Below are 26,357 nucleotides of genomic sequence, written 5' to 3'. Positions count from 1 at the left end.
CCATACACAATTAATACAGTATATACCGGTATGAGCAAAATATTTTCAGCTTTTGTTCTACTTGCCTGATAACACACATCTCATTACTCATCAAACATACTACCATGTGTATGCATGTCTTGCAATGTATATAACATCCCATACTTCGAATCCATTCAACTTAAGAAAAGCTTGAACTAAGACAAACTTTTCGATCAATTTCACTTTCCCCCAGAGTCCACGTGGTTGCAGACACAAGACAACGATTCCACCCGGCTATTTAGCGATCTACATAATTTCGTGATCAAAAAATGACAAATACACAACAGATTATCAACAAACAAGCATACGCCCACCAAGGCATATTCACTTTGATTGAAACAGCCTTAATTAACGGCAAATAATTCACCTTGTTTGTCTTTCCCGCTAGCCACGAGCAGGAAGCAGCATGGAAAAATGCATCCCATAATTCCCAAGTGTCAATAACAAGCAATCTTCTCTAACGCAATTTTAACTAGGTCTGCTGCCTTCCAAACTTTAGATAAGGGCGATTGTGAGGAGTTCACTGTTGTTTGAGTTCGTTGTTTTTCACCGGTTTTTAAATGGATTTTTAAAGAAACAAAACAAAATAAAACAAAAAATGCGCTGAATTATAATTACACCTTTATTCATAGAAAGAAATATCTATACTACAAGCTCATGGTTTATTCTACTAATAATTTTTCAAATCAACACTGAAACGTGACATATACAGTACATAGGCAGGGTTTGCACTTAGAGCTCACATTTGTACCAAACACTCCCTACTTATGTGAGCAGGTTTTTAAAAGATGATAAAAAAGAATACGATTTACAAACACGGCATGGTGGACATGCACAAAACTAGTCTAGAATAAAACATAAAAAGACATAGCTAAGGTTAAACTCCATAATTTAATTTATATATGAATTAGTCTTGCTTGAAATGGATTTCATTTTTCTCACTAAGGAAGCCATAAATAGATAATAATGATAAATAGTAAAAATGAATGACTTAAAAATGCCTGTTGTGTATAACTCTTATCATCAATTCATTTCTTTATATTCTTCTGTTTTATACTTTTCAGGGTACAAGAGCTAGTATTTTATGAATTCTCTAACATAATTGTATATATTTCTGGTAATTCAGCTTCATAAAAAAACAGAGGCTATGAACTCAATAAATAAATATAAAATCACACAAAAGTGTTAATATTTAAAAGTAAAAACAGACTCTTGAGTAAAGCAAAAAATATAACTTAAAAAAAGAATGTTACTGTAAAATATAACCAAAAAGTCCATTGCATCCTGCCCAGAAGTAACAAATATCAATAAAACTGAAGCTGCAACAACAATTTGTGCTTTGTAAATAATCATGAGATCTTAAATTTGACAATAAAACATAAAGCGAAAAAAAAAAATCCCTTTCCATATATAAATTGACAAAGCTATCCTTAGAATATGTTATGAAATGTGTTTTTCAGAGTAAAAAGCACATTTCAGACAACTCGAATCCACTTGTGCTGCTTTTTCAATTAAACAATTTCATGACACATTTTCCCTATATACATTTCCGTACAAGCAATGCTTTGTGAAACATTTAAATATATTGCACTTTATTTACCTGTATTTTCCTATCATTAAAGCTTAACATTTATAGTTTAATGGCACACAATTGGAACAAATTAAAGTACATAATACATATGTTGGCACATATTTTACAGTGACAGTCATCATTTAATAAATATCTGGGTGCTCCATTTTATCTTTAACACAACACTGATAAAAAGCATGTTACAAAAACTACCTTTGACATAATTACTGCCAAGCCAAAAACAATTAATTTAAAATAAGCTGACTTAGAGCTTTTTGCACATTGATAATCATCTAAATTTGGATAATATAAAAAACAATTTCTCTTAAATCTATTAACCATACATTACAAACATTGTATTAACCTCCATATGTAAGCTACACATACCTTACATCTTGTATGCAAACGACTGCAACAATAAAGAGCTGTGAGCTATAAATATGAATGAGTAATACTAGTCTCTTCTTCTTGGCTAAAATTGTCTATTGCATGTAATATGACTAAATATTTACTGTTATTTATGATTAGAAGACATTCATTCTCCAAACACATTTAAATCTCAATATATTTCATGTTAGTGAATACTTGCCTAATGACATTAATAAGCAAGAGCTATAATAAATTCAGAGAAACTGCTACCTGGTAGCAGTGATTAAAAAGTATAGAAATCCCCATGAAGATACATGAAAATGTCAAAGAGGGTGTACTTTTCCACCATCTTCACGTTGACCAGTCCAACATTGAGATTCATCCTACAAATCAACCACTCAGCATCCATTTCTTCCACTAGTTCCAAGAAATCACTCTCTTCAAAACTCAGGAAACTGTCATATTCTTCATAGTGATCACACAGGGCTCGCACATACCTAAAATTATAGCACAATGAAATTATTTAATTACTGACTTTGTCTGCATTAGTGTTCACCTAATAAAACATACGATCTATGTGATTTCTTAAATATGCCTACGAAGATATTACATGCCTAAAGTGCCAGGAATAATGTTACAAAAGAAATTTATATCACTAAGTGGTGAGAACTATCAATTCAATTCACGAGATGCATTTGCTTATTATTAAATCACCACTTTCATCTTTTCATTTAGAAAGACAGCTGTATTCTGTTTTCTGACATTTGTGATTCTACTCTTTTTACAGTATTACTAAGTACTCCTTTATATTTAAAATTAAACAGTGCAAAATATTTTAATTCTAAAAATGAGATATAGAATGCTGAACAACTGCAAGCCACTGCTTCAAAATAACTGCAATGTTCGGATTAAAGAGCTTAATAACTCAAAAAACAATTTAAAAACAATTTAAACAGAATTTTCATTGAGTACTGCTGGCATACCAAGATTCATAACATGTAAGGGGTCATCTGCATATGGTCAAAACAACAGCATGGTCACAGGCCTAACAAATAAACAAATAACAGAACACATTCAGGTAAAAAACAGTAACGTCAAAAATAACAAAATTTACTCAATTTAGTGTAATGTCAACTAAATTACAAAAAATAAATAACACCAAGCTTATTTTATCTAACTGAATAATTTGTGAAAATTTAAACAACACAAACCAAAGAGCACAAAAGGAAAATCAGCAGGCCACACACTAAGAAAATAAAAAAAATCAACACCATTAGGAGAGTTATCACATATAAAAAACATATAAAAAACACTAAAACCTAGTGCATATTGTAGCTACCTTACTTCTTGTTCATCAATTTCTGCCATGAGGTTTTCTGCATTCTTTTTTCTCCTCCCAGAATTCTCAAAGCCACTAGAGCCAGATGACAGGGAACTATCAAGATAAGCATATTCCTCACAGGTCTCTGGATCAGTTTCAGTTTCTGCATTGAGGTTATAACTACTTGCTCCCTGTGCTGAATGGTAAATGGAATCACTACCTGAGCTAAATCTCTCAGAGCTGTAAGATTTATCAACTTGCTTTCTCTTCTCTATCATCGGCATGATTCCTGGCACTGACACACCCTTCTTAAGTACGAACTGCTGTTCTACCTCCTTTGAATCAAGAGCAACATTTACTTGTGTTTCACTCCGAGTCCTCCTTCTTGCAAGAAGTGAGTCTTTTGACTTGGGGCTTTTTTCATTAGCAAATACCTTGTCAAAAGCTCGAATCAATCCTGAGCCAAATTTATTCCAACTGAATCTGGATTTGGCTGGGCTGACCTCTTTGCTAGAATCATCAGCAGATATTTCAGGGTACCTGGTGGGATATTCATTTGCTGCGGATTGTGATGAGACACTTTGGGATTTATGGTGACTTTTTCCTGATTCTGCGCATGCAAATGGCAGTTTACATGTTTGGGGAGTCTCTGGAGATTCTGAACTGGTGGTGTTGACTATTGTTTCACTGCTATCCCCTTCCTCATCCCCATAGCCATCATCAACATCCACACCATCATCTACATCATCGTTTTTACGTTCTTCGTTAATATTAGCTACAGTATTCTCAGACACACCTCTCTCAACATTGTTGTTGTTATTATTGCAGTTGTTCTGAACCACGTTCCCCTGGTTGTCAAAGCTGTATTCTGTGATGCCCTTCTTGTATGCAGCTTTCTGCGTGACTGAAGATATTTTCCTAGAAATCCTACGCAGAAACCCTACTTTGTTCTCTTCTGTGGCACACTTCTCTTCATATTCCTTTGTAACAATCTCATTGTTGTCAATAATCTTCTGAACTTGCTTTGCTTTATTTCTCAGGCTATTTCTATTTTCCATCTTATTGGACACATTATCTCTCTTGGGAGAGGAAGCTATTGATTTTTCCGATGAGAGAGAATCATAATTCCTCGGCGCCCCTGATGCTTGATGACTAATGGATCCTGTCTGAGCTTCATTATGTCCTGGGGTCTCTATATCGGACTTATCATTTCTGTCCCGCAAACATGAAGATTGCTCTGATCCCACTCGAAGACTACCTTCAAGTGACACCTTTTGTGAATTCTCTGTGAGCTCTCTTTTGCCCTCTGCCAAGTTTCTTTTTGGACTATTTGAAACACGTGGAAAATTATCAGAGTTGTGCCGTGTCATTCCTTTGTCTTTGTTAGCTTTTTTACTGCCAAGGAACCCACCAAATGAATTAGTCATAAGGGTTCTAAACCACCCTGGCCTCTGTCGCTCTACACTGCTTGCATAAGAACTATCTAAACCCTGTGGTAAACTGGAATATTCGCTCTGACTCTCCTGTGATTCCGTGCTAGTGGAAAGAGACCTTCTAAATTCCTGATGCACTCGACGCCTTCTGTCAAGCGGATTATCTGGATAACTGTGTGGTCTGTTCTTTTTCGGACTTGACGTCCCTGTTGCTCTTTTAGGCGAGCCACTGGGCATTATCACTTCCTTAGGAGTTTTAATCTCTGGAAGATCATCATGCTTTTCTGCATAAACAGCAGTGTATTCCAAGTGAAAAGGCAAAGAACTGAGTGGCTTGACAGCAGTGATCACATCTTGAAAATTTTGCTGCTCGGAGGAAAGACTGAGAAACAGAAAGGCATCCTTTAAGTAGTGCTTGACAATCCCTTTCTCCTGGCCCTGTAGATGTTTCAGCCAGTAGCCTAGAGCCCTGAGACTGCAAAGAAGAGAATAATGATGTTAAATATGAAAAAAAATATATCACCTTGGTAAAATTACATGTTCAGAATAAAATCTAAATGTTAAAATAAGACCATTATTAAGTTCAGTTTAGCCTAAGGAATTTAATGATATTATGCATACTTTTACATCATCTTGGTAAATTTATATATAAATAATTAAAATCAATTAGAATCAATTAAAATCCTATAAAATCAAGTAAATTTTCTGGTATGTATACCATGTGACAGTGTGTACTTCTTATAATACAAAAAAAACTGTGTTCACTGTTTATATATATATTAGAGATTGAAGACTTACTTGAGTAGGCCAAAGATAAAAGCATCCAACTTCGTCTGTGTTGTTGACAAATATGTCAAAGTCTCAAGTCTCTGAACAAGCTCATGCAAAGCTTTAGTTGAAGGACCTGGAAAAGAAGAAGGCATAATGTAAAATTAACTCAAACTTCATCTTGCCAGTGTAGAAGTGTTGGTCCGTAACTGAACTTGTCCGTAGCAAAAACAGCTAGGTGATACAGCTTAATAACAAATTAACCTTATTCCAGTCTATTAGGTTGGGCACTGGTCTAGACAACCAACAAGTAGACTTGGAATTGGACTTGTAAAAAGTTACTTGTAAGATTGGACTAATGGAAATATTCTTCCATTGTTTTAGATTAATTGACCAATATCCATAGTCTATAGATCATTTATTTTTGTGCAGACAGTAACATAATGCAAAAGCAGGAGAAAGACCATTACATTGAACTAGTAAAAAGTTACTACAGTAAGATTGGACAAATGGACGTCTTTCATTATTCTAGATTAATTATCCATTAACCATAATCTTTATATCATTCACCTATGTGCAGACAGTTACTCAGTGCAATAAGCAGTAGAAAGGACCATTACCCAGTTCAGTGGAAGCCTCCACCACCCTCCACTCACTGTTTTTCACCTTTCCAAAGAGACTGAGGAGTTCAGGTTTGAGGCCATCACTGAGGATGTGCTGAATGGCCCTGCAGAGGTGATCCTGGACCAGGTGGCCCACCGCCGGGGTATCCTCAGTGCTCAAGAGTTGGAGCTGAAATGAGGATTTAATGGAAATAATATGGAAATCATCCCAGATAGTCCAAACACAGAGTTGTACCTGAAATGAGGATTTAATGGAAATAATATGGAAATCATTCCAGATAGCCCTGTCTTACAATTTGGCATAAAATCGAGCAAGATTTTGAAGGATTTGGAGAGTGGGGTCAGAAATAATGGCAGTGAGGTATATGGGAAGGCAACAAATAACAGCAGACAGAATTTATCCACAGTTATTTTTCTAGTGTTTTTTTCTTAAGTTTGGTAGAATTACAGTGATCTGCACAACAAGTTGTATTCACTATATTTTGCATGTCACTATTGTATTGCTTTCTAACGTGACATTCCTGGCGCAAACAATTTCACCCTTACTGCTATAAGGTATGCCCTAACTAACACAGTTTCTTGCACGCTTCTAGTCTCATATGACACCTGGTGTTGACAACCTTACTTTAGGCTATGTCAGACGATTTCCATTCTGAGGCATGCCACCTCGTCGCCATATGTGCATGCTTATCAAGCAGGCGTATATGTAGACATGAAAATGAAGCTGATAGCCTGCGTCATCATTTCTTAACCTCGGGCTACTATTTACATGATTTTTTTTATCTATGTATCTTGTCATGATAACAAATGCTCTTTTCGAGTGAAAAAAATTTTTAATAAAATATGTACTATCTGGAACTTTTACTTTACCATTCTTTATATTTTTAGCTAAACTATATTATATGTACTTTTATAAATTCTCTCATTTAAATAATTTTGACTTGTGACTATACTGCAGTTAGCAGAAGTCAAGAAAAAAGAGTTATGTTTAAGTTTTGAGTTTTGGAGAAAAAAGTATAACTTCAATATTTTTTTCTGGGCTTTTCATCTATTTGACCTACAAACTCCCAAATTCTGTATGAAAACACATACAAAAAATTATGAATTCTTCTAATTTTTTCATCAAATGACTTTAGCCTGTTTATCTGTTGAAGAAGTATGAAGCATTCTGTCAAAATATTTCAAGGATTAAATCCAAAAATAACCAGAACACTATACTTGTTTATGTCAAAATCTGTTTAGAAACTGCTACAAAATACAGAACAGCACAAAAAATCAATAGGCCTTTGAGTGAACCCTCTCATTAGTTATGTCCCAGCGGAGATAGATAATTCCACCAAACATCAGATGCATTCTCTTTGTTACGGTTAAAATAGGCAGATGAGGCAGACGATGGGTGAAATATCAATACGGTTTGTTTTTCTTTGAACATGTAACCCACCTTCTGCACGGGATCCTTGGCCCTCGAGAAGTGCTGCAGGATCACATCCCTCGCCTTAATTACCTCCATTACAAGACCTGTAAAATTATGACAGAGAGGGATTTATCAATTAATTTCATAATACCTTCATTTAACAAAATATATAAATTTCAAAATCAAAAATATATTTCATTCCATGTAATATCTAATCTCACTCTAGGAGATGTATTTGAAATGCTCTATTGTAAATTGTCTGATCATTCCTAAATTTCTTAATATAAGTTAAGATTGCATCAACTATAAAGATGATATAAATTTTACTTAAAAAAGCTTATTCAATGATACAAAAGACAATCCTCTTCACTTTTCAGTTACTGGTGAACTACACCGACTCAAATTAGTCGAAATTAGACAGACTTTTTGATCAGTTTTATTGATCTACGTACAGCTGACACGAATGCCCGAAACCATTTTAGAGAAGGTAAAACCAATTATTACAGGCAGAATACGAAACAAGAGAATGAGGAGGCTTTTCCAGTTGCTGATTTCCACTGGGGATTAATCAAATATCTACCTGATTATCATATAAGAGACAACCACAAGATCAGTGTCATTAATATATTTAACTTTAATGATGAGGATCCTGCATTTTTTTCAGCATAGAATTAAGGAATCTATTATGACGAGTAAAACTATTTTACAAAAAATAGAATTTAAATAAAAAGTGTAAAACCAACAAAAGCAAACTGATTAATAAAAAAACCTTGTTTCTAATTAGTTGCTTCATGTTTGTTTTAATTTCTTATTACAGGATGTTCTGAACCTCTTTATGTATCATTCATGACAATCATAGAAGTGAACTCATGTTATCAAATTGGTCCAACATCAAATCGATATCCCATAGTCAGACAGTGAACACCAGGGATTTGACAATTAAATGAAAAGTGCCCAAGCAGAGAGCATTACAAATGACTGACTAAGTTACAGGTAATACTTAAAGTGCTCTATCCTGACCCAATAATGGGCTTTAAACCTGGGTAAATGGTGGTAGAGAATTATCAGAGCATGTCAGTCGATCAATTGACAACACATTTTTCTTTCTCTCATTCCACCTGCCTACTCATTCATCCATCTTTTCATCTATTTTTTGTGTCATGAACATAAAAGCCACAAAGCCATGATGTACTTTAATTAGACATGTGATACGTTATACCACATTATCTCCTAAAACCACTAAGCTAACATAGAAAAGTCAAGATCCACCTTCATCTAAAGAGGTTGTTTTGTATACAGATGTGAAAGACACTCCGTGAAAAACAAATACATAAACTGAATCTTTTTCACTGGCAATTATGGTGGTTTAATTGCAGCAGCATTCTCTAAGATGAGTGACTTTCTAAACAGTTAAATAACATAGCAATATTTAAATCAAATATAATACACACACACACACACACACACGTGCATGCACACACATGCACACACTTACTTCTCTTGCTGCTAACTAGAGGAAGGGCAGGTGGGCTCTCAGCACATGGAGAAATCCTGAATTCCCCTGGGGGTCCAGCATCGCTGTCTGAATCACTGCAAAAATGACCCTCTTTCTCTCCCTCAGAAACTGGTTCAGTGCTATGAACTGAACTCGATGGCGATTCGAAAGTTGGAGATGGAAGAAAGTCACAGGGGGGTGGGGAGTCAGAGTCGGAATCACTAGCTGGGGAAACGGATCTCTGCTCCTGAGGAGGTTTGGCATCTACAAAGTGGAAAATGAAACATAAATGGAAGAATGTTTATCAAGAATTTATGCTAAAATACATATCTTATCATACTGCTTGATAAATTGGTAAATTGATTAAAAATCTAATAAGCAATGGAGGACTTAGCAACTGAAAGAAAAAACATAATGAAATAAAATGTGATCTTAAGAGTAGGGCTATCTTCTTAACAATAAGGTCTAATTGTTATTTAAAAACCCATTTATTGTAGTAGTAGTAGTAGTAGTAGTAGTAGTAGTAGTAGTAGTGGTAGTGGTAGTGGTAGAAGTAGCAGTAGTAGAAGTAGCAGTAGTAGTAGTACATGTAGCACTAATGGTGGTGGTGAAAGTAGTTTTAGTGAAAGGATTGTGTGAAAATAAAACTCTTAGTAAAGACGTTTCTACCTGGCAATTGAACGAGGATATTTTTTCCACATTGTGAAACTATACACACATATATATATATATATATTACTACACTCTTAGGTAAGGGAGTACGTACCCTCTATTTTTGTCACTTGAGGAGGAGGAGGTAGAACATCTTTGGCCAAGGGATGCTCAATTGCCAGCTTCAATCTGTTCTGCCTTTTAGGTGAATGGAGAGGGCTCTCAAATGGAGTAGGTGCTGGTGATGGAGATGGTGATGGTGAATGAAAGTCCACCTCATTAGCAAAACTGACTGTCTTCTTCACCTTGGAGGTCATTTCTTGTCCATCCTCAACAAGATTACTACAAACTGGACACTGGGATTTTGGCCTGATAGCTGTACAGTCAGAATGTGACTTGGGTAAAGTTGTATCATTTGACTGCGGAATGCACACACACTTTGCTGCAGCTGAGAGTTGCAACGTATTCAGACTTTCGGCACCCATTGCACCATCTTCGCTGTCTCCAGAGAAATTGCTTGCCACTTGCCCTGAATCAATCAATGACCCTGGAGTTGACCTCACATCAAAAGAAGTACTCTTTTTGTAAGTATAAGTGAAGTTCAAGCCTTCAGTTCCCTGGAGGCATACATTGCACTTACAATCTGTTCCTCTACAAACTCTGGGGCCCTCTGACAAATTAGTATATGGTATGGTGGAGTAACCGTAAGGGTCAGATAAGGATCGTTTTCTCTTCTCTAACAAAGCTTTCTTTCTTAAACATGACCTTAGAGGTTTTTTAGGTGCTATACGACCTCTGCCTGCAGCTGAAACTTTTGAAAGTTGTTCCTCAGATTTGGAAAAAGTCTGAGTCCCCAATTTTCTATTTTCTGGCAGGATATCTTCCGGAAATATTCTTGGACTTCTCTGGGAATAGTCTGAGCCAGATTCTACACCTGAGGAAGAGCTAGAACTAAGACTTGGAACTTCTCCCTCCAATACGTGTGGACTGATTTGTAAAACTTGGTTCTTTTTTGTGCTTTTCTCAGCCACAGATGGAAGAGCAAGGGGGGAAACCGACTTACTTTTACTATTGGCTTCAGTGTTTTCAGATGTACCTGAAGTGACCTTGGCTGACAGCTCAGTTTTACTGGCAGGCAAGTTCTGGGTTAATATGCAAGAAGCAGAGCCCTTTGTTTTCATATCAAACATTCTCCCAGCAGCACTTTTCCTTGGAATGAGTGCATATACTTTCCCAGTCTTTTCATCAACAGTTACCTTTGGTGCACAATAAAAAGTTTTCTGTTCAGAGCTGAATGAGAATCTGAACATGGCAGATATACTACTGGCAGACGACTTACTGAGAAAACTAACATCTGGCAATGATCTGTTGGCAAAGAATAAGCTCCTGTCAAGTTTACGATTCTGTTCCAATTCAGCACTTGTTTGCACTGTTGTGTCGATAAGAAATACGCCTTTGCTTTCCTTATTTTCTATTGAAGTTTGCTGTGAATGATCTATATGGTCAGTGTGAAGAGAAACCATCAAGTGGGCAGAGGTCTGGACAGAAGTATCCATGACATTTGGTGGGAATTGCATTCCAAAGCTTCTCTTGGCAGGTGACATCTGCACTTGGGCCATCTGGTGAATTTTGCACCAACAGTCATGAACTGGGCTGGTCTGCATTGAAGTAACTCTAAGGGATTTGAGCATGGCTGGCATATCACCAGGGCCTTGTAATTCATCCCCTTTGCCTTTAGGAAGGTAGCATAGTTGTGGTACTGGTGGTATCTCATTAAAATGATGAAAGTCGTATGATGAGCACAAATGAGAGCCATGAAAATCTTCACTGAAATTATAACTTTCAGAGTTTGACCTCATCCTCTGAAATATTTCAATGAGGGTTCCTGAGAACCTTTTTCTTTCATCTTTGTCGTGTTCAGCTTGTCTCCTTTTAACTTCCTGTCCTTCCTCTTTTAAGCCAGAATTTTCTTCACCCTTTTTTGCAACCATAGATGACTTTGGAGCAGTTGGATAAGTGTGCTTTGCCAAATCTGGCATGCTCCTACTCTTGCTCCAGTCACTGATCTGTCTCATTTTCTTGGCGTGTTGAATCTCCTGCAGATGTTTCCATGACGTTAATCCTGCTCGCAGGTACCCTGACTCTTTGGCCAACCTCTGCTGTGCCCAGGTTGTGAATCCTGGTTTGGTGGTGCTTTGGGAATTGCCACTAGATGGTGTGGAGTTGGCACCTCTGAAAGTACAGGTATGATTGCTGTTACCGCTCCCTGGGGAGGTCTTGTCAGAGATAGGCGAATTGAAGTGCTTTACAGTCTCCACCCCTTTTTCATCAAAGACCTTGGCCCTTTCTGCCCATGTTGTCAGGTGTTGACTGGCATCACTGGTGTCAGCGTCTTGGTAGCTATCATGGAGTTGTTTAGTGGGACTACATGACCCTCCATCAGCAAACGTTAGCATATAGTTTTGCCTAGTGCTATAGGGATCACAGTTTATCACATCTCTCAGGCTACTAGCATTACTACCCGTGGTTGCACTTCCGGAAGACACGTGTGCTATTCCAGTAGACTCTTTGGAAGGGGAAAACAAGGGCGAGTAGCCTAAATCTGAAAACTCGCCAGAACTAGAAACATAGGAAGGGTACTCTAGGTGTGCTTCATCATCATACGGGGATTCTTCTCCTCCATGCATGTTAGCTCTCTCTTTTGGAGGGTGAGGGGGGAAATCCAACATTTCATCCGACTGCATAAGATCCTTGCAAGAAAAGAAATGCTCCTTCTCAAAGTCTGATATGGAAAATGTGTCTGAGGCAGCCGTGGCCTCGTGAGGTAGTAAAAACATGTGTTCATAAGGAAGGTTAGAGATGTCATACTCATCATACTCATTACAGTGCATTTCAGAGGGCTGCTGCTCCTGGTGGCCATGCTCGCTCAGCCGATCTACTGTTTGGAGTAATTCTTCACACAGGTACGGAGAGGAGTAGTCAAATTCTCCAGAGATGAACAACATTTTTGGGTTTTCAGAACTCGATGTTGAGTCCAGGCCAGCAGCGACATTGCTACTCCCAACGGAAAGTAAAGAGCTGCAAGCTGTGCTGGTCCTGGATAGGTCATAATCACTATCGTAATGGCATCTCTCTGCCTTCACCTTCATCTTGCTGGCTTGACCTAACGGTCGAACTTGGCTACGTGACAATACATCTGACAGTGAAGAGCAAAGTTGAAGCTCATCAGAGTTGAGCATCCCCATATCAATGTCAGCCAAATTGGTGTTGAATCCCGTGGCAAATTCATCATCGTAAAAAAATTCCAAATCATCGCTTAATCCATCTTGGGATTTACAGTCAGATGGGACAGTCTGATCAGAGCTTTTGTCACTAGAACTAGCCTCAGAAAACTTTGCTACAGAAACTTTCTCCGAAACTGGAGCCGATTGTTCAGCTTCGGTAGATGGCAGCTGCTTTGAGTGATCACTTAAACATTGCCCGTTATCTGCCCAAGCATGAGGAATTGATATACAAGCAAATTTTGAATGCAAGTCAGTGGTTATGGTATCAATTACATGATCTGCTTGGCTGACTGTGTTCCGATAACTATGGAGAAACTGCCATGACCTGGTGACCATCCATTCTGACTGAGTACTACACGTAGACTGACAGTCTGTACTTTGAGATATGCTATCACTCACACTGTCATTATCCTCTTCAAGGTGATCATCTGCTCCTATGTTTGCTTCAGTGCTTTGATTTTCCACTTCCCCCCTATTGACATCACTGTTGTCATCATCATGGTAGGAGCCTGCTATATAGTCTAGTGCAATAGTCTGTAGTTGATCAAAATGGCTGGTATTCTCTACGTTGAAATCAATTTCACCTGAAGTAAAATTGTTGGATGTGCAATGTACAGTCCCTTCATCTACTCCAACAACTCCATTGAATTGGCTGTGGTCTTCCTCTAATATTTGGCACCAGTTTTCTACCTGCATATAATAACTGCCAGGTGGGTCATTTGATTGAATATCTTGCTTTGGCACTTCATCATCTCCAGAATATGTGATATCCCCATGGTTTCTGAAGCAGCTGGCCTCACTGTGCTGGTCTGAATATCTATATTGGCCCTGGGTTTTGGTACCACATTCATCAATATGTTCCCTCTCCCATTCTGTTGCTGCTCCTGTTGCCGCAGGCTTCCCGTCTTCAGACAATGTAATCTGATAGAGAGTTTTCCTGGAGCTTTGGTCAATACTGCTTTCATTAGGCTCATTTTCTACTTGAGAAAACATTGGCATATCCCCTGCATTATTGCTCCTGCTGTTATTTTCAATTCTGTAATCTGACGAGAAGCCGTTGGCATAATTGCCTTTGCCATCAGAGACCACACAAATTCCAATTTCCTTTTTGCTGTCAGACTCAATGCCTTTTTGAGACTCATTTTTAATGGCTTTATTCTCATGGTTTTCAAACTCACTGACACCGCTTGTATGGACCTCACCATCTGCTGTGTCAAATTTTCTATTATGCAAATCTCCATTGCTGTCAGGAACAGAAACCAGAGGAGGCAATGACAAGGACGTGCTCTCAGTTCCTGTGAGACTTTGATCATTTTCAGTGCCATTGGTCATAGGTAACTGACCGTGTAATGGGGCACCATCACATGCAACAGTCAGGGTGTTATTCCATCTGTTCCCTTTATGGTCACAAGGGTTTTCAGGATTTGTTATGCCATTTACATTATAAACCCTGAGCTCATCACTGGATGATTGACTCCCATCCTCTTCAGCCCAGCCATTGCTGTATGGCTCACTGAAACCATTGAGCTGAACTTCCATGTGGCCATTACAAATTGTTTCACTGTGCCCATTACATTGTGCCGTACTGTTCAAGTCTAAGGAAGTTTCCTCATACTTCAGTAGATTCTGTGGATGTCTCTTTTGAGCATATCTCTTCTTCCCACCAGATGGCTTGATTCTTGATTGTTCCTCCTGAAAAAAATTAATGATATTCAAATCAAAAGTACTCAATTTTCAACACCATGTCACATAAATTGCAAATACTTTCACAAAATAAACTACCTTATCATTTCCTTACAACATATTACATTTTCTCCCCCAGGAATGAGGAAAATTAACCTGCATTATTATTATTATTTTGTCTTATCAAAACATGGATGTGATCACTTGCCACACAAATATTGATTCCTCTGGTGAAAAAAAGGGCAATTTCCCTGGAATAGAATCTAACTAGAACTTGTTTCAACCCAGAAGGAAGTAACACAGATTGAGTTACAATAAAAATCCATCAATTTCTTGCAGGCATCTAAACACTAATAAGTTGGACAGTAAGCTTATATACTTGCCATAAAAACTTATAGAAACCTGAACAGAATTCATAAATGTGCACTCAGGCTTCTTCCTATACAAGTAGAGGCACCTTACTGTACTACAAAGACAACTACATTTATTGTGGGCAAATCAATCATAAAATGCTTAAGGGCCAATATCACAAAATTAACTAATTATATCACCAGATATAACTGACTTAAGTAGTTTAAGTGCTCGTTTCCAATGAAACTATCAGTCTTCCTAGATCAATCCAACTCCATGGGGACTCTCGCTGAATACAATCAGCTTTTCTGTACTCTACTGGATACAAGGAGTAGGTGTGTTTATCTTTTAATCTGATTGCATTCAGCAAGAGTTGGATTGATCTACACGGACCGATAATTTTATTGGCAAAGAGCCCTTAGCTGGGCCTAAAACTTTTCTGTACAACTGGCGCCAGATGCCAGACCAAAATGGTCCATTAAGCACAGATATGAACAGTGAATAATCAAACTCATGATTGCTATGACAAAGGCATTTCTTCATATCAGAAAAAAAAGCATGATTGATACAGATGAATCACCAATGTTTGGAAGCTGCTCCTTTTCCTCCATAATTTTACAAAGGGAATCAATGAAATGTTGGTCTGAACATCCAAGACCAGAAAATTAGTCCCATGTCCAGGAGGATGCAGTCTACTTATAAGTCTTAAACCTTGGCCAATCCATAACTACTTTTTAATATTTGCAATATAAAAACATTTTGCACAGAACAACTTAAATTTGAGTTTAAATTTGTTAAATCTTAAATGTACAAGGAAACGAAATTTATTAATGCAATTGATTACCTCTCATTTTACAGTCTATTTTACTCACTTTAGTATTACATTTTAGTTAAACCTAATAAACAATTACTAGTACTTTAAATCATTTTAGGACAAAAAAACACAGTTCTGATTTGCTTAACTCTCTTGAATAAACCAGTATTAGCATTAACAAATTATTTGCATGCAAGTGTGAGATTATTTCTCCATATATCATAGTAACATATTTTCATTTTGACTCTCAGTAGACACATAGATTTGGCATTTTATATTTTCATTCAACCTCATTTCTTATCCAGATTAACACAGATTATATAAATTTAGACATTTATGAGATACCATGGCCAATCTTACAGCATTTTTCCGTGTTGTGAAATACAAAGTACATTATTATGCCACATCCTCACCCCACATGAATTTTTTTACATAGAGTTCGTAACTTCCCTCCATATATATATATATATATATATATATATATATATATATATATATATATATATATATATATATATATATATATATATATATATATATATATATATAACTTAATAATAATTTATTGAGCATTAAAATGTGTACAGTTACATTTTACAAGCTCTCTAAACTACAGTTTTACATAAATTGAGCACATACGCTTAAAATTATTACTACAAATCACTACAATTATTATTATTATTATTATTATTATTATTTAGCAATTTCTTAATGAAATTCTAAGTAGGTATGGCACACTGTGTCCATGTCCCTTTGCTACCAGGGTGAAACAAAATGCATTTCCATACCTGCAGCAAGGAGATTTTATCCATGAAACAAAATACACATGGGATTTTAAACTGTATTAGAGGCAGATGGTTGTTTAATTCCAAGATGAAACACTGTATCGTGAGAATGCACTATCCAAACAAATGGAATCAAAAAGTCTTGTCAAGTCCTTTTGGGAATTTGTTCTAGAATAATCTCATTTTAATTGATTAAGCGATAAAGAAGAACCATAAAACATAATATGTGCACCTTGTAAAATCAATTCTGAACATTTCTCAATTACTAGTACATCATCATATATTATCCATAATTCAAATGATATCTTTATTGGAAACTGGTACAATACACTGACTGCATTTTTGTATATACCGTAAAATGTCATTGGTAAGTTTATCTAGGATAGTGGGTATATAATCTTGTAGTTATCATGTCTAACCCACTTGAATGCCAGTTGAGATCATTTAATCATTCACCATAGTACTGTATGCAAGTAGTCTCAAAGCTTTATGGATGATAAGATCTATTTTGAAACATATCATCTCACTTTTTAAACAAAATTTATTATATGACATCCAAAGACTTTTGGTAATGTTTTCTCTTTGTGTTTACTACACATTTTAACCTCTGGTAATTTCAGCACTTTTTAAAGATTTCCAATACATAACTACCCTTACAGACCCAAAGGCCCCTAATATGCTGCCATTATACCATTAACTAGTTTGAAAAATGTCGTTTTACCAGAATCTCCCCAGTATGTACATTTGGTCACCCAAACCAATGCTTGTCATTTCCACTTGAGGAAATTGCCATTATCTTAGCACTGTAGTTCTCCTACTGCTCGGCAGTCACACGGCAAACATCAATACTTTCTGCATAAGTAGGAAGAGAAATCAATAATGGCAATGACGAAGGAGAGGAAAATAGCACTCCCTCAATCCAAGCGCTATGCTGATATAATATATCATTTTATCGCCATAACTAAGGATGGAGACTAATAAGTGGGCTAGTAGCAATTTCAAATGCTCAACTATGGAATAGTGTTTATTATGCCCTATTATCACCTCCTGCCCAATATCTTTTAATATCATGACCTTTCAATAAAATCTATTAAATACAAGAACATTAATCATCAGACCATTAACCTGCTATATGAACATGGTGGGTAAAACTACTGATGGGGTGCTACTAGCATTTGCATAATACATGATCAATTTTTTCTCTGGCCCAGCCACAAAAATCATCACTATTACTCACGTAGCACATTGATTTAAATGCCTATGTATGTAACAAGGTGTAATGCAAGAAGTGGTGGGTAATCTACCTCCGTTAGGCATTAGCAATAATGTATTTAAACATCTAACAGTTTTCAGGAAAATGTTTCTTGACTAAGCATTATCTATTTTCCATTGGTCGGTTTCACAAAAGAACATTAGCTCCAAAATTGGTAATAACTTTCGGACAAAAATTGTTCTACTTTCATTCAAGATAAATTCATAGTACTCCACTTCAATAACATAGATATAGGGCTGAAACAAAACAGACAAAAGATTTCATTATTTTGGACTAATACCAATATATTTTGGGTCAAAGTAGTTTAAAATTTGGTCTGAAAGTTTCAAACAAAGTTTCTTTTTGAAAGAAGTTCAAGGGTTGGTTAAGTGGAAAATCTTTAGTCCAAGGTTGGACTTAACTTTGATCGCATTCACAACGAGTTGAGCCAGGCTTTACAAATCCTGGGGACTAAATATGGCAGTCGTACATGAAAGAAAAACCGCCTAATCTTGTAATAGTCTCTCCGCCTCTCACACGCCTCCCCACACGTCGTCCCTGCGGGGGGACAGTCATTAAATCTCGGTTCCATTGGGACGACACATGGGGAGGCGTGTGAGAGGCGGAGAGACTATTAAAAGATTAGGCAGTTTTTCTTTCATGTTTAGTCCCCAGGATTTGTAAAGCCTGGCTCAACTCGTTGTGAATGCGATCTTTGAGTCAAAAAAAAAATGTCAAATTTAATTCAAGATAAAGCCATAACAGCCCTCTAAAATCAAGTTAATACTGGTATAAAACATGAATCATTTCTTTCTTTTTGTACATAATGTGCAATATTTCATTTAAGTGGACTATTACAAATTTCCATTGATCAGTCAAACCAAAATTTTTGGTCTTAGAGTTGAGACCAACCTTCTGTCTTGAAGCCTTATGTGGAAGTGTTCACGCATGTTTCACAAATCAATGTTCCTAGTGGTGAGGAAGCTTGTTCATGGATAACCTGTATTCAGATAAATTCACTTTGCTTCTTGTGCAGTTGTCATGATAAAATGTGTCTAGACGAGCTTCCAAATCCTTTCCCTTGTAAGGCACTTTGATCAATTAAACAAAGTTGATGTTATTCACGGGGCAGTTGGTACTGCCGCAGGCAAATTTCCATCCATTACCATTCTTTATATCAGTTGCAACACCTGGTGGAAGACGCCGACTACGGTTATATTCCTGAGCAGATATTTTTCTCACAGATTAATGAATTTATTCAAGATTACAAGCCATCTTACTCACATGTGTTTTGATCTTCAACATCATTACTTTATCATGACAGACAGGTGCACCTCTGCCAGCCTGGCTTCTAAATCTGTCTGCTTCTCACTAGGTGATAGTGAATCAAATATCAGGTAAGAAGGAAACACCCTCTTGATATTTTCACTAAGTTAATCCACAGACTATACATTGGGCATTGACTGAACACAACAACAACTAAGTCTCCTCATGATATGGTAGTTTTCAGATAATGGTTAAATATTTTTTCTTTTATATATTTACTTGATTAATACCTTAATGTACTGTAAATATCCACTGCTTCTTAACAAAAAAAGTATTCTTTGTCTCAGAAATAATGGTGCTAATATTAATTTACACAAAAACACATGGTCTTGGATTCCTTTTTTCCCCCTTAAGAACTGACATGATTCACTTTCCTATAGAGAGATGATGAGAAAGAATCTATGAGAAAGAATCTATGAGTGCACTACAAAATACCATTCTTCTTTGAAGCCAGGGCTCTAATCCCTAACAAGTGCCATCAGTGGTTATGCCTTCCTTTAACAGTCACAACTAGAACCATTTGGGTTGGAAGGGAAACACTCACGAGGGATTCCTTGGAATATATTTCCTGGAATTTTTGTAATTGCCCGGGGCTCAGCAGGTATGTTTAAGTGGGCTGAGCCCATAGTGAAGGCGCCTGCCTTATTTATGAGTGTGTATTCACAGTACACCGAAGCCAGGGATACCCACAGTGAAGAGACTTAACATACCAACACATTTATTTATTCAGTGACATACCATGACTATTCTATAACCCAGTGGCCTATCCTTAGCAAAAAATTACATTTGCCACTATGAAAAGTATCTGCATTATGTCCACATTGTGTTCTTAATAATCATTGGAGCAACTGGGTGGTCAGAATAAATGGCCTTTTCAACTGAAGTGTTTTATATATGATTTCTATAACTAAAAGTGACCATTAAGTCTAATAAAAAGAAAAAAAGCATTAATAAGATTTTAGTGTGAAAATGTTGTTTCAAGAACAATTCATTGGTAAATTTTTTTATTTCTATTAAAATGACAGAAACCACATTGTATAATTATCCACAAATATGCAACAGTTTTGTATATATATCCAAGAATATCAGTAAATGGCATTTTAATGATCTACAGCCTGTAACTTTGCTCCAAGATGACTGATGGAGATAGAGGTTTACAGGTGAGCCACCCTGTGGTGGATATTAACTTCTTTAAAGACAGCCATAGCATTTCAGGCTTCAGTTTTTTATGATGCAGTAGGCACAACTGACCTCTAATACAATCCTTCATCACGTAAAATAATCCAAATGGATCAATAAAATACCTGAACCAGAATACAGTGAAGAAGACATGAGCAACTTAAATTTCTCATAATTGATAACCAACTGCAAATACTTATAATTCCATATCAAACAACTGTTTTGATGACAAAAATTAATGGTCTGTGGTTTCCCCTTGAAGATGGTACTGATATAGCACAAACTGTTTTCAATGAGGCATGGACAGGTATTTCTGTTACTTAGAATATACGTTAACCTCCACTGCCCTGTCAGAGGTGAGACTGAGGTCTAAAATACTCCAAATCTTTAACCAAACAGGAATACTTAAGGACCATGCCTTTTGTTCAGTTCCCAACTTCCTTAATTATACGTGAGTTTATGTGCATATGTGTGTGTGTGTATATGTGTGTGTGTGTGTTTGGTGTCACCGTGTGTGTGTGTGTGTGTGTGTGTGTGTGTGTGTGTGTGTGTGTGTGTGTGTGTGTGTGTGTGTGTGTGCAATTTGTTTCCTTGTAAATACATCCCACTGTACATTGTATTCTGTCACACATATCTCCACATCCATTACCAAATACCTCTGTTCAAAGTTTTCAGTTGCCCAACAAATCAGGTGTACTGTAATCATTTGATTTTACTAATATTATTATTATTATTATTATTATCATTAGAAAGAGTCACTTGTTCAGGATGCTTGAAGATTAACTATAGTATGTTATTATAATAACTACATAATTGTAAAGTTCTGATAATAAAAAACGCCTTGAAATAACTTCATTATAAAACATGGGTTCACCACAAAGCACCATGAATCAATTGTTTTAATGTCTACCTTCTGCTTTTTTCTTTTTTTACCTTCTTCTTTCTTGCTCCTGTTGTTGTTGTTGTTGTTGTTGTCCTTTCACTTTCGCTGTCCATATTGTAATTGCAATCGACTTGGCTTGACACATTTCCATTGTCTTCAAGGACAACATCCATTCTCAGCTACAACTGAAAATAATATAAAAGAAATCATTTAAAACTGTTCAATTTAAGTGTATGGAGTCCAAAGGCAGCCACCTTCAGTCCTTGAAAGGTTTTTCATATTCTGATACCCTATTCAGTGAAAACTCAACATAACTAGTGTTTTATTGGATGGTGTTCAGTCCATACATGCCTTTCGGATTTTGATGTCTTCTAGAATATAAGAGATGCCAATAAAAGTAAGTGGCCTGAGACAATGTTTTCAACACAATTGCTATTGGCAAAACCACTGGAAAACTATATTAGCAAAAATCACAATTTCTTGCTTAAGCATCATAAACTGAATATGCCCACATACAAGTAGTGCCTTTTCATCATGTTGCAATAGTGCCATATCTTACAGTTTGAAATAAATGGCTCTTATCTTTATCTTATGTTGTTTACATTTGTACAGTCATAATCAGCTCTAGTCTTCATGTCATGTTCTTAACATTTGTACAATCATGTATAATCCCACAAACATACAGTTATATATACAATTGATATATATACAATTCTCAAAAAAACAGTTAATCAACTGTGAAAAATCAAACCGATGATCATTTACATAAAGAAAATCATATAATATGTAGAGAGTATGTAATATTTAGAGATGTAGATATTTATGTAAGATTTATAAAACCTAATATAATCAAAAATATCGCAAATCTTTTAGAGTTGACATTCAATTTTAAAGGTTACAACATATCATAAATCTTTTGAATAAACAGAAGCAATAAGTGTACTGGGCTACAGATTGATTTTTCACTAGATATTCACTGATATATCTCTGTCTAATTCATGGCACATATTTCCACCTTGTCGGAGAAAAGTGCACGTAATTAATCTGCAACCCAGGTACTATAGTATAGTGCCAATTTCTCATTTATACCATTTTAATACAAAATTTGTAATATTACAGGCCTGTAGCCAGAGATTTCATCATTTCCTGAAAAAGTGGACTTTTTACCATAAAACCTTCATGTACCTCGATCAAATTTTATCCAGAGTGGACGTTTTCCCAGCAAAAAGGGTGGTTCATTCAAACCCCTCGAACCCTTCCTGACTACAGGCCTGTATTATCACATATATATTCCATTAAATACATTACACTGTCGAAAATCACAATAGCTGGAGCAATTTACACATTTAACAAAATCATTTATCATATGCATATATTAACTGGCTTTACTTTGAAATATTTCATGTTAAAAAACTGACAACATTACAAAATCTTTAAGGATTTTCAGTATAGAGTTCACAAACATAACATATGGAACATCATTACAAATGAAACCTCGAACTGCAAAGATGAATAAAATATCAGCATTCAAACAAAAGAAAATGTTTGCCAAACAGCACTAGCTTACCCCATCTGGTATTTTTTTGTACTTCTGCACCAGCTATAGTGTTTACAACATTCCTAACACTAATAGCAGCACACATCTCTTCTCTCCTCTACAAGATAATGTACACTGAGAATGCTTTGAACTTAGACACAAGAGAAATATCAGATGAACTGCAGAGCCACATGACTCACTCTCAGCCTCCCAGTAATAAATAGATCCCTTCTGCTGTACTGTACTGTATACTGTGCAGTTTCCTTGCACTGAATACTGACATGACTAATTTCTCTGCTTCAAGTGCAAGGGGGCCAAAAACTTAAACTGAACAAAATCACCATCTTGCATGATGGTATAATGCTATGCAATTTTTCAAATGTCTAAGTCAACAAAGAAAAATTATATATTTGTATTAAAATATGCATGTGGTGTATATACAAAAAAGACTGATAATCTTGATTACCTTGGCACCTAAGTAAATGCTTCAAAGATAACCCTGGTCTGTCAGTTTTCCCTTGAAGTGTTTTTTACAGCTCATCGTCACACCTGACAAAGTTTTCTTTGTAACACATCTCACGACATTTCCCTTGTTTATATCATAAGACAATTAATCAAAGAATTCCTTGATTTGATCCACTGAATATCTCTGCCTCTGAGAAGCCCTTGACATTTTCCTAGCACTGATATTAAACAGCAATTACAGAAAGCCAGAATTATTGAATTTTCATGTCAGGAAACTGGAAATTTTGCATTCCAGATGGCAGCATGTGTCTGGAGTGTGTACATTTCTCAGGTTGGTTCATTATCATTTTCTCTCCATTATCAATGCACACAATAACATACAGACTGGGAGGATCAATACACTGGAAGAGGTTCCCCGTCATGCCATGCAAAGCTCAGTATGCCATATCAATATATATATATTTCAATGGGGATGGAGGAAAGAATTCCCAGTAACACGACACACCTGTAACTCTATAATTATTGTCCCCACACTTTTCTGATATGATTTCCATAAGTGTAATACTTATATATATTTTTTCTCAAGATAACACAAATGAATCATCAAAAAATCTGCAAAAGTACAAGCTGATAATTCTGTTAGTAATAATTACTAGTAATCATTCATAATATGGGCTGTTTACCTTTTTCAGATCAAAGGAGTCAAAATTACCTTTTCTTCCAGGACAGTGAGAGCAAGTGCAATGAATATAAGATATATTATACCCAAGTTCTTTGTTGTGGAGAGACTGCTGATATAAATATCTACAGTTATTTACCTAAAGCCAATGCACTCAGTGCTAGCATTGCTACTGTAAACTTACTTTTGGGGGCCTGTAAAAAGAGAAATCTTTAGTGCTTCAGAAGATATATCAACCATTCCAAATACTAGCTTTCACTTTTGCAGTACACTTTTATATCATACAAATTTTATTAAATGCCTGGAAATTGTAACATTTTCCCTGTACATTCATATCTGTACAAAAAATTACAATCTATAAATAGGTTACTGAGTTCCTATTTTCTTTTTTGAGTCATTCTTGCAATTTTCTCAATTGTTTAGGATAGGACACATCTTAGTGATAAAAAAAGTAAATTACAGTAATTTCTAGGATTTTTTTTTCTCATTTATTAGGATGGTCACTGTCTACATATAAGCTAACCTCAGTATTGGAAAGAAATATATAATTCCTAGGACTTCCAGTAGACACTGCCTGTAGCTAACATGGGACAGAGACATTATGTGTAACAAACTAAGATAACCCGCAGAAAAGATCTTACAGAAAGAATGGTCAATATTTTTTTAAAGTACTAGTAAGTTTGACTGAAGATATTTCTCAAGATTGGTATGTTCACAATATCAAGATCCCATTAGCATTTAATACTCGTGTATTGAATATGTGGTTAAACATAAAAATATAGGCTGATAGTAATAGTAAGTTCAATTAAGATCAGATGTTTAAGAAAGGAGGACTAATTAAGTTCCATCTCAATAATGGGAAGTATAAACAATATTCATCAATATTTTGATCATTGTAATTAAATTTCAACCAGAAAAATAAAGTGATAAAAATAAAGAATTTCAGTATCAAACATTTTTTCTTTTACATTTTATAGACCAGGCAAAGGATGCAGAGGTAGGTGTCTCCACCAACAAAAAACAGAAAAAAATAGCATTAATGTTGAATAAAGCCAATGAATATATTAAAATGTAAATATCAGGATATTTATTAAGGAATCTAACAAACATAATTTGTATCAGGACTAATTAATAATAATAATAATAAATTTCAAAATGATCAAATCTGATTAAATGTTTTTTAACAAATAAAATATTTTATTTAACTTTGCATATGTATATATTCATACTAGTACATGAAAACTGTATTAAATTTCTTTAAAAGTACTTTACCAATTGATAATTTTTATTTCATTCTATTTTTATTTATTTATTTTTATATATATATATATATATTATGGTAGACTAGTGTGGTGTCATGCTAAAGCACGCTCTCAAAATTTCTTTGTCTATAACTTAAGTATAACGTTACTGGTAATACATGTACATATGATGTAGTAGAGAAATAAACATCACTTTCATTCTAGTGACTAGTCTAGATCTTCATATATATATCTAATCGGTATGAGGAACAGACACTACATAGAATGCACAGCATTTTCGTGAACTCAATTCGACAATGTTCACCTCCCTGCTCAAATTTTCTACTGTCAGTGAATTACTACTATAGCCAAATACTGAAACATCGATAATTAATAAGAGCTGAGCGAAAAAGTGGGTACTTTTGTAGTATACCCCCCCACCCTGTAACTTTCTGTAACTTTCACTTTTCAAACAGTTTTTTTACATTTTCTTGTTCATCTATGTCAAAGCTGTTGAAATAAAATGCTTTTGTAATTACCTGTGGACTTTTCATTAGTTTTAATCACGTTTAATCCAGCCCATTGAAATACAATGTTAGAATCTTCAATTTACACCCGCAGTCAATAACTTGCCGCGTTTTCGTTGGCTAACTCTAAGGTAATTTTATGTGAACAAGTAGCTCATAATAATTTCACAGAGGAAGTCCAAGTATACAATGTATCAATCTTATGTTCACATAAAATAAGTTAGAGTTAGCCAACGAAAACGCTGCAAGTTATTGACTGCAGATACATTGTAAATTTTCACATTGTATTTCAATGGGGTGGATTAAACGTGATTAAAACTAATAAAAAGACCACAGGTAATTACAAAAACATTTTATTTCAACAGCTTTGACATAGGTGAAAAAGACAAAGTAAAAAAATGTTTGAAAAGTGAAAGTTGTTATTGCTAAATGCAACGGCGTTACGCTCATATCATTTACCGGAAATTATATATTACTAATATCCGATTAAATGCATATATTATATACTTACTCAGTCATGATGCAAATGCGACCGTTGGAGGCATTTCTTCGAAGGCATCTCACACACGATAGCATCTTTCTTTTCTCCTCGGTATTAATTCCATTAGCCTCGTTATAATTTCGGTCAAATCATCCAAGAAGACCCTCTCTTTGTAGAACAGTCGTTATTAGAATGTGGATAATTT

General features: G+C 35.7%; 2 protein-coding genes across 12 annotated transcripts in view; both read right to left on the bottom strand.

Moving 5' to 3' along the window:
• LOC106169940 (uncharacterized) overlaps positions 1–446 on the bottom strand; it is a 41,752-nt gene extending 41,306 nt beyond the window's left edge. Inside the window, exon 1 of the transcript XR_001239153.3 lies at positions 389–446. The gene's annotated coding sequence lies outside the window, so the exon portion shown is untranslated. The remainder of the gene's footprint in view (positions 1–388) is intronic.
• A 178-nt stretch (positions 447–624) lies between these two features.
• Positions 625–26,336, bottom strand: LOC106169927 (uncharacterized). Of its 11 annotated transcripts, none has more exons than XM_087006509.1 (10): positions 26,183–26,336; positions 21,273–21,407; positions 9,781–14,641; positions 9,015–9,278; positions 7,547–7,623; positions 6,103–6,274; positions 5,513–5,618; positions 3,300–5,189; positions 2,944–3,005; positions 2,285–2,457 (listed from the first exon to the last, which is right to left on the bottom strand). In XM_087006509.1, exons 2-9 carry the CDS (start codon positions 21,393–21,395, stop codon positions 2,981–2,983), a joined length of 7,518 nt encoding a protein of 2,505 aa, XP_086862635.1. In that variant the 5' UTR covers positions 21,396–21,407; positions 26,183–26,336; the 3' UTR covers positions 2,285–2,457; positions 2,944–2,980. The 11 variants fall into 11 exon arrangements, with proteins under 11 accessions (XP_086862630.1, XP_086862632.1, XP_086862631.1 ...); XM_087006508.1 differs by having other exon boundaries at positions 3,305–5,189; XM_087006504.1 differs by lacking the exon at positions 2,944–3,005 and having other exon boundaries at positions 625–2,457.
• Positions 26,337–26,357: the final 21 nt, after the last annotated feature.

This window comes from Lingula anatina, chromosome 2, assembly GCF_051362555.1.
Source record: "Lingula anatina isolate TDL-2025a chromosome 2, LinAna3.0, whole genome shotgun sequence".
In the NCBI taxonomy this organism is placed as follows: domain Eukaryota; kingdom Metazoa; phylum Brachiopoda; class Lingulata; order Lingulida; family Lingulidae; genus Lingula; species Lingula anatina.
Note: the sequence above shows the minus strand (reverse complement) of the source record. Positions and strands in the feature narration are given on the sequence as shown.

What these genes read in the sequence shown, in the direction of transcription:
- LOC106169927 (XM_087006504.1), bottom strand. Translation starts at nt 21,395, where the DNA reads ATGGATGTTGTCCTTGAAGACAATGGAAATGTGTCAAGCCAAGTCGAT. An exon ending in TTTATCTTTGGCCTACTCAA is followed by an intron (nt 5,190 to 5,512) that starts GTAAGTCTTCAA and finishes TCTTCTTTGCAG; the next exon opens with TCTCAGGGCTCTAGGCTACT. An exon ending in ATTGATGAACAAGAAGTAAG is followed by an intron (nt 2,458 to 3,299) that starts GTAGCTACAATA and finishes CTATAATTTTAG; the next exon opens with GTATGTGCGAGCCCTGTGTG.